Source organism: Egretta garzetta, unplaced genomic scaffold (assembly GCF_000687185.1).
Source record: "Egretta garzetta isolate BGI_Z169 unplaced genomic scaffold, ASM68718v1 scaffold87, whole genome shotgun sequence".
Classification (NCBI taxonomy): domain Eukaryota; kingdom Metazoa; phylum Chordata; class Aves; order Pelecaniformes; family Ardeidae; genus Egretta; species Egretta garzetta.
Genome location: NW_009260286.1, coordinates 817,183 through 825,726, shown reverse-complemented (window position 1 = coordinate 825,726; position 8,544 = coordinate 817,183). Strand labels below are relative to the sequence as shown.

The window sequence follows — 8,544 nt, the reverse complement described above, 5'->3', positions numbered from 1 at the left end:
AGGAATGCATGTTTTAATATAGCAGAGAGGCAATTATCTGGATCTTTACTGAAGGCAATTGTCACTCATTAATACAGCTAGTTATCAGCTAGAAGTGATGAGTTCAAAGTAGAGGAGGAAGGAAAGCAGTTATTAGGTATGGACAACTAGTAATTTTAGATCCAAAAAATCACAAAGTGCAGTGAAACTTCACCCTGGCATCATGGGTTGCTCCATGCGGTTTTACAACACTGCTCAATTAATGGATTATTACTCACGGGTTTGTTAAAATGCCGCCTGTCCTGTGGGAAGTGGCGGTCATTCTTAACTGGGATTTATCAGTGATGTCCAAAGGCATATGTGCTGCAGAGGCTGAAATCTCCGAGACGTGGAGATTATTAAAACTGTGTTTATTACTTTATGATGCCCTTGAGCTCACCGAACATTTTACAGAATAAAGAGCAAGACAAGAGGCCAAACTTTCCAACGTATAAGCCAACATCAGAGGTGCAGACTTCCTTCCAAAATTAGGGTAGCACTCAGAAGATTGCAGCTCACTTGCTTTCCATGGAGATTTGCATCCTGAGTGTTCAGGCTGCTTTTGGAAACAAGGTTTAGCGTTCAGCTTCATGAGGCCATTACTGCAGGGTGACAGCCGACCTGGGCCACCTGCTCTGTGCTGGGTGGCTGTGGGCAGCCTTCAGCCTGGCGGTAGTCAGGTGGCCAAAGAAACAGCACTCATACAGTCATCGCAGAGAAGCCGCTTTGGGGTGGCTTGCTTTTGTGTCCTAGAATCATAGAATCATAACGTCACAGAATCATAGAATGGTTGGGTTGGAAGGGACCTTTAGAGGTCATCTAGTCCAACCCCCTGCAGTAAGCAGGGACGTCTTTAACCAGATCAGGTTGCTCAGAGCCCCATCCAGCCTGGCCTTGAATGTTTCCTGGGATGGGGCATCTACCACCTCTCTGGGCAACCTGTTCCAGTGTCTCACCATCCTAAGCCTCTTAGTTGCATTGAAACTGTGACATGAGGTGCTTCATTTAAAAAGAATCATGATCGCAGTATTGAGCGTGGTAAAGCAATAGGATTAGCAAGTCATGATTTATAGAAGTACACTTATAAGGTATGCAGGTAAGGCCTAAACATATTCAGAAAGCCAAATTAAGACGCTTTTCTCATAATAGCTCATTATAATTACTATGACTCTCTTCTTGGGGTTCCCTAGTAGATCAGGTCTGTAGCCACGGCTGTAGCCTCCCCTGTGCAGCCAGCACTGCTGCTTTCCACCTCCCCTGCTGCTGTTTGTGTCCAGCCTAACATAACATGACATGCATATGATGCAGCATGAAGCGCCCAGCGGGAGGGCGTTAACCGGCAAAAGTCATGTTTATGTAATACAGCAGTGCAAACAACCCTATTGCCTGGCTTTTTCCATCACATGGCTACAGCTGCTGCTGTTCATTTAATCCACTGACTGACAGTATGAGGTTTTCCTGTACTCGGAGCGTATTGCAAAAATGAATGCATTATGCAAAGAGGTATTCCTTTTCCTTACCAAAATAGTACAAGTGACACAGGAGCTAAGAAATCATTCCCTGGGCTTGTTATACTGTGTAGCAGGTGTCAACACCATGCGCGCTTGGAAAAAAAATCATCCAAACCATCCAGAGTTGAGTTCATCATCCGTTGTTCTAATGGACGTGTACTATTATTTCCTAACAAAAATAAATGAAAGGCACCGCTGAAGTTAAAAGATGGTATTAATGTTTTGGTGTAAGCAAAGTTAATTAGTTAAGCTGAAGGCATAAAATATATGATGAAATGCAGAGTTGCTGTGTGTCTTTGTTGGGAAATGTATAACATCAATTTATTTGCAAATAAAGTAAAATAACACAGAGCCTGAAAAATTGCACCCCCGGTGGAGAATGTCTGGGAAACTGAACTGATGCGATGCCTGATCTTCACTAGAAGGCTGTGGGAATACTGGGAATATACTTTAATTTCTCCAGCTCTACAAGAACGGTAGTATCACCTGTATTTGTAAAGTATCCCTCAAGAACTGGACGCTATGCCAAGTGCAGTGCAGTCAACATTGATCTAAAACAAAGAGGGAGTAAAAGGATTCTAGGGGCACTTTTACAAAAATAGAGCTGAGATGAACCCTGAGATGATCACTGCTGGGGTGCCTTTGACAGCCTCAGAGCCTTTTTGTGTTCATTTTTGAACTTTTAAGGTGTCCCTCTGAGCTAAGTCAGCTGAGACTTCTGATGGCGAGTTGTGTTGGTTAAGGTCACCCCAGAGATCAGTGAAACCTGTTTGACCTCAAACAGGACAACGAATTATGTCAAAATACCACAAGCATGCTCAGATATGCAGCAGTAGATGCAGGTATTGAAAGCAGCCAAGGTCTCTGGGGGTTTTCAGACCAGCAGTACATATCTCAAATCACTGTGGTGTTTTATGATAGTGAGTTGAACACAGCATGGCACACATTTGAACCCAACAGGTCCATCTCTTCCAAAGCATTGTGTGCCAACTAACCCAAGGCAACACTGGTATCAACCATGGCAAGGGGCAGGGTCATTTTTTGGCTAATCTGGGTGGAGATGAAGCAGGCTGGATACCGACATCCTGCCTGTGCAGAGGAGATATGGCGCGGGGATCGATAGCAGATCCATACAGCTCAGGTCCCGCTGTCTTCTGCCTGGATTTCTTCTAGGAATAAGTAGCAAATTCACTCCAAGTTTCCATTTATTCTTTAGCCTTCACCTGCCAGGAGGTGTTGGGATGTGGATGCCCGCGTGCAGTAGGTATGATGCTCAACAACATGTTGCATATGGATGCCATGGTAGCTTTTGGGTAGGTGTTGATTACACACATCCATATTTGGAGAGGGCAGGGTCCTTCTCAGTGCCCCATCCTTTGCCCTGAATCTGTTCTCCCCACCTTTGGAGTTGGCAGATGTTCCTGCAGCAGCACAGCCCACAGCTTGATGTTACTGAGGCAATGGAGCCTCCCAGGGCTTTCATATTGCATCGTTTTGGTAAACCACCTTGCACATCCCCTTCTTGTGTTTTGAGCTGTAAGAAGTTTACTGCTGTCGAGCCAAAGTCCTACAACAGTAAATAAACCCAGGCTACATACTTGCAGCACCTGCTTTTCCATTTCTTGCCAGGCTGTCCTATACAGCTCTGCTAAAAATGCATTTCATGCCCAGCTTCTTGAGGTTTGTCTTATTTAACAAGATGGCCACAGACATGCTGAAATCAGTGATTGTAAGTAAGCCTAATTATCTTGTCATTGCCTTTCAGTTCACTTTGTGCCTTCATGCCAGAGCACTAAAATATACTTTTATTTGATACCCTGAACAGTCAGTGTCTGTACAAGGTTTTATTAATGTTTCTGGATTGTAAGAAAACCAGTGTTTAATCATCACCACTATTAAATTTTAAAATCTGGTGAGAACTATGGGAACACAGAGGTCAAAGATCTACGAGCATTGCTGGTTTGTAATCCAAGTTCCTCACCGTACCATTTACTCCTGCAGTGATATGTCCAACCAAAGTAGGACAACCACAGAACTAAGAATGCAAGAAACATCTGGAAAACAGCGTTAGCAGCATCTGTACATTTTTACTGCACTGTCCCATTGCTTATTTTGGTTAAAATGCAAAATCATTCCCATGAATTTATTTTTGGACTTTACAAGAAAAATCAGATATATGTCTTGGCCCACTCCCTGAGGCCACTAGTTTGGTACCGATGTGTGGGTTTGGCTGGCTCTCACCTAGAAGTCTCAAAACGACGAGTGTTGCTTCTCATCCTTCAATGTATTTTTCTTCCCATGACTAGTTCTTGGTGTGTTTCCCACTAGTAAGCTTGAATTTTACTTCCCTTTGTCACACCCATTTCTCCTCTCTGTTTGCCATATCCTCCATTCAGAGTGGTTTTTTCCACGCCTTGATGTGTTCCCCTGCACATACTCTGCCCTCTTCCCAGCAAAGTCAGTGATTGCCGTTTAACAGATGTCCTCCCTTTGACTTCCTACCTCTGCTTCATCTGTGCAGCCATGCTTTGTCCAACTCTCTTCAGTTCATCAACATTTTGCCCATAAATTTGACGCTGAAACTGCCCCACGCTGGCAGGTGGAGCCTTCTGCTGTGGCACGGGTGATCCCAGCCACACATACACAACGTGCAGCGTTTGCAAGTGAGGACACTCAACTTTGGGGTCTCTGAGGAGGGTTTGCTCAGGGGTCATTGGGGAAACCATAGGACCCTGCAACCAGTTGTGTAGTTATGAGAAATGAGCTAGCCTGAGAGCCCCGTGCCAGAAGGGCTGACATCCGAGACCCTGCTGTTAATTGCAATATCTGCACTTCGGCCTCGCGAGCTATGTTAAGGATCAGACCACAGTCTCCCGGCTGCTGTGGGACGTTATCTTATCCATTCCTATGCCATTCTCGAGCTTCTCTGCATAGTATTAGGGGACAGGAGGAGGCACTTACTATTAAAAGCAGATCTAGTTTTTATTAACTAGCTCCCTTTCTCCAATCTGCTTCATCATGTGTATGAACCGCCCCATCGGCCGGCTGTGCCTGCAGGGAGACCCTTTGGTTGGAGTTACATCTGAACTGGTGGCATGCCCGCATTTCTTCCTCTTGAGAAAAATGTTTGACTAGCTTGGTTTTAATAACCTGTTTCCATATGAAGTGCTGCTGCCATTCATTTTAATGCCACCTCAGGCTCTGACCGAGTGCTTTACTGGAAGGCAATGTAAGATCTTTAGGCAATCATGGAGGGGAAAGCAGAACTGTGCTACTTGACCATATAATGCACCAAGAGATACGAGAGCCATGAAACCCACCACAGGCAGCACGATGCCGTTACTAAGTGAGGAGTGCACCGGTAGGTTAAATTATCAACCCCATGTGAGGTACACCTCCGGCTCAGGGGTTGTCGTTGAGTACATACCCCTTCCTGCAATGACCTGTCACTAGAATAGAAATACTTGCATATTTTCCTATAGCAACAGCAAAGGAGAATGATGTTATGATGTTACGCACTTGGAGAGAAGAGTACCTTTTATCTATTATTTCCTTTACATCTATTCTGCCTTTTAATCTCAAGTGTGCTTGCTGTCCTGGACAAATCCCATTTAAGATTTTCCGGCCTGAAATGGATTACTATATCCGACAGCCCTAAGGCTTGAATTTTGGAGGAGAAAGGAGGCTGCTTCTCTGCTTCCATGCTTCCTCTCCCCTCTCTTCCCTCCCTTCAGCAGACTTTCAAAATAACCAGTGTCCCCGCTGTACCCCACAGCAAGCCTCTGACCCATAGAAGCTCATGTTCATGCCCAGTAGCATTGACCAAAAAGCCCAACCAGAACACGCTTTTACAAAATTAGGCTCCCCAACCAAGCACCTTGCACTATGAGCATGTTAAGGGCTTAGAGCCATGACAGAAGTCGGAGTCTCCTGAGTGCTTGCATGAGGTTACCAAGCCCTGGAAAGGCCAACAACAAGGGGAGAGTGTGGGTAACACCTGGGATGAAGTAAGGGTTAAGACTGGAAGTGGTCATCCACACCGAGGTAGCAGGAACGATGGCTTGAGTTTTCCAAGCTCCCTGTATCCGTGAACAATTTCCACCTCCATGGTAACAAAACAAAACCAAACCCCCCTGTTTTCTCTCTACCTGTCTCTGGAGGGCTGTCCCTCATGTCTTTCTGCCATATTTTCATCAGGATCAGGAGGCTGTTTGCTGTGAACGTCTCCCTTCCTGAAAGAAACAGAGATTTCTCTGTTTCTCTCTCTCAGGCTTACTTTATACCAATTTATGAAATTGTAGCTAAAGCCAAAAGCAGTAAAAAGACAACAGATAGGTGATTTATTGAAAAATTGATGAGAATCAAACACAACTGCCTCTTAAAAAGAGAAAGAAAAAGAACATCAGACTGTCTGCCTATTTGAAAAGAAAAAAAAAAAAGGCACTATAAAAATAACCAAGGGGTTTCCCTCTCTTTCTCTAACAAAAAGGAATGTGAAGTCGGTGATTCAGTCTCCTGAGAAGTCGCTGGTTCTGCCTGGAGGGAGCCCCAAATAATTTCCCCATGAGATTTGGGAGCTGAGGGGTTTTTTTCATGCGAGAGTTTCATTCTTCTGCAAAACAGTGCTAGTCAAAGAGAAAAAGCTGGGAAGATGTGATAATTAAATATGGAAAATTTCTGATGAGTGTCTTAACTGGAAAAAATGTCACATATGCAAGTCTGATTTGGAAAGAGATGCGAGACGGGTTGTTAGGACAGATAAGTCTTTCTGATGAATTATAGTGGCTTAGTGGCACCGAGAAGAAACTGAATACTCCTTGTTCTATTTTCTGGATGAATTAGTTTCTTCCCATCTGTTCCCAAGGATCAGTGACATTTTCCTAATACATCCATGTTTTTTTGACATATGCCTGTAGATACTCAGCATAATAGGAGCCCAACTTTAACCCGTAACATGTTTTGTCTGTTTTCCCACCGGCTGCTGTGCCCCCGTACGTCCCCCTGGGCACGCACCGATGTAGGGGGAGATGAACTGAGCCAGCCCACCCCATGGCCACACTGGAACAGAAGCAGACACCACAAACCCATTATTTTCCTGCTGGTTCAACCAGTTCAAACCCCAGTTAAGGAAATTATCTCTCATCTGGGGAAATTAATCAGCTTTTTCTTAACTCATGTCAAATTAAATCTCTTGTTAAATATTTAATGGAATAAAGTGGTTTTACAAGAACCTCAGGGTTACAATGCCAGCCCTGCAAGAGGCAGGCAAATGCCAAAAGTAAAGCTGCTGGGGCTAGCTTAAGCCCATCTCTTTCTGGGTTCCTAAAAGGACACAGTCATAGTGTTACAGATCTGGGAGGAACATACAGACCTTCAATGTTATGTAGAGGTCGTTATCAGAGATGTAAGAGCCTGGTGAAGATGGTATCACACCTCCTCTCCAGAGCACGGCCCCCCACTCCCTGCACACAGCACTGGAGAGCGTGTACAAGTGCAGATTTTGGAGAGGCTCTAACATACAGCTACATATGGATAATCTTTATTGGAAGTGTCCCCGCACACCAGGGTAGCCGCACCAGAGACGTCTGCTTCATACCCCAAAGGGCTTAGGCTCTTGCTTCTTAGAGAACTGGTTGTGAGGCTTATTTTAACTCAAATAAAGCAATGTATTTTCCCGTCTTTTGTTCCCAGACACTGCCGATTGGTTTCACTGAAATGTTGATTAAAAAAAACCTGTATCGCATCAAGACAGACACCATCATGAGAAATTTCAGCCCAACTGGCTCATATTTAATAATGTGCATATGGCGTGCTAGCAGCATACGGGACAAGTCAACTAATTAAATTAGAATTATTTTATTCAATAATTTATGGTTAGTTTTACCAATATTTCTAATAATGCCGCCGCTAACACAAGAATTTTAAAGCATCCTTGGAAACTCTGATTGAACTTGAATTAGGATAAGTTGCTTAATTTCAAACTCCAACCTCACACAGTTTGTTGCTAAAATACAGGACTGCTTGGAGGCACACACACATCTGAAAATAAAAATGCAGGTGAATTTACAAGACAGATGAAGGGGAAAAAAAATGGGGTCTCAGAAAATCTTCTGGATTGTGTGGGTGACCTTCCCACAAGCAAAAGCAGAATACAAAAGAAAATCAACTACTGGATATTATTAAGCAGGTCTCTGAGCTGTGGGTTCCTTCTGTACTTAGCTGTGGCACAGGCATGGGAAGCATCTGAGTTAAAATTTGCAGCAATTCAAAATTCTGAAACAACTTGACATCTTAATTTCATATGTAAGAGTGGAGCTTTCACAGTGACTCCATTAGGCTTCGGGAGAGGATAATTGTACTTTACCAGTTTAGAGGGAGGTGCGTACTGGGGGATGAAGGACTGATGAACTTTAAAAGTGCCTTTGAGAACTTGGAGAGAGAAGAACAAAACCAGGAAAGGTTTCCTCATTTTTCTTTCCCTGGCCTTGGAGGTTTAGAGAAACGTGACTTATCTATAAATAAGGGGAATGTATAAATAAAAAAACAGTCTCCAAACCTGAGCCTAAAACTGATCTCAGTGTTGCTTTCCATTGACAGATAACAAATATGCTCCTGCAGTCACTCTCAATGGGTTCATCTTTATTCTTGGAGGAGCTTATGCACGAGCAACTACCATCTATGACCCAGAGAAAGGCAATATTAAAGCAGGTCCCAACATGAACCACTCCAGGCAGTTCTGCAGGTGAGAAAAACCATTAAAATTGAATTACTGGTGCCTTAATATTTTCTGCTGATAAATAAGCTAATACTACCTCACAGTGAAGGGGAGAGGGGAAGGGAGGTACGTACCGTCTGGGGTTTTCTTTGTCTCTTTTTCATACGTATTCAAGGAGACAGCATTTCCCAAAGTGCACATCCAGGACCCCACTATGGTTCATGTGTCTCCTCACGTTCAGGCACGATGGATCGTGGGGAGGGATGTGTGTTGGGCTCCTCCAGCAGACTACAGGAATGC

The 8,544-nt window shown here is 44.0% G+C and overlaps 1 protein-coding gene across 1 annotated transcript in view; it reads left to right on the top strand.

The window, feature by feature from the left end:
- KLHL29 (kelch like family member 29) overlaps positions 1-8,544 on the top strand; it is a 76,487-nt gene that overhangs the window by 53,858 nt on the left and 14,085 nt on the right. The window contains exon 9 of the mRNA XM_009642525.2: positions 8,127-8,271. Within this exon, the coding sequence (XP_009640820.2) occupies positions 8,127-8,271 (145 nt within the window). The remainder of the gene's footprint in view (positions 1-8,126; positions 8,272-8,544) is intronic.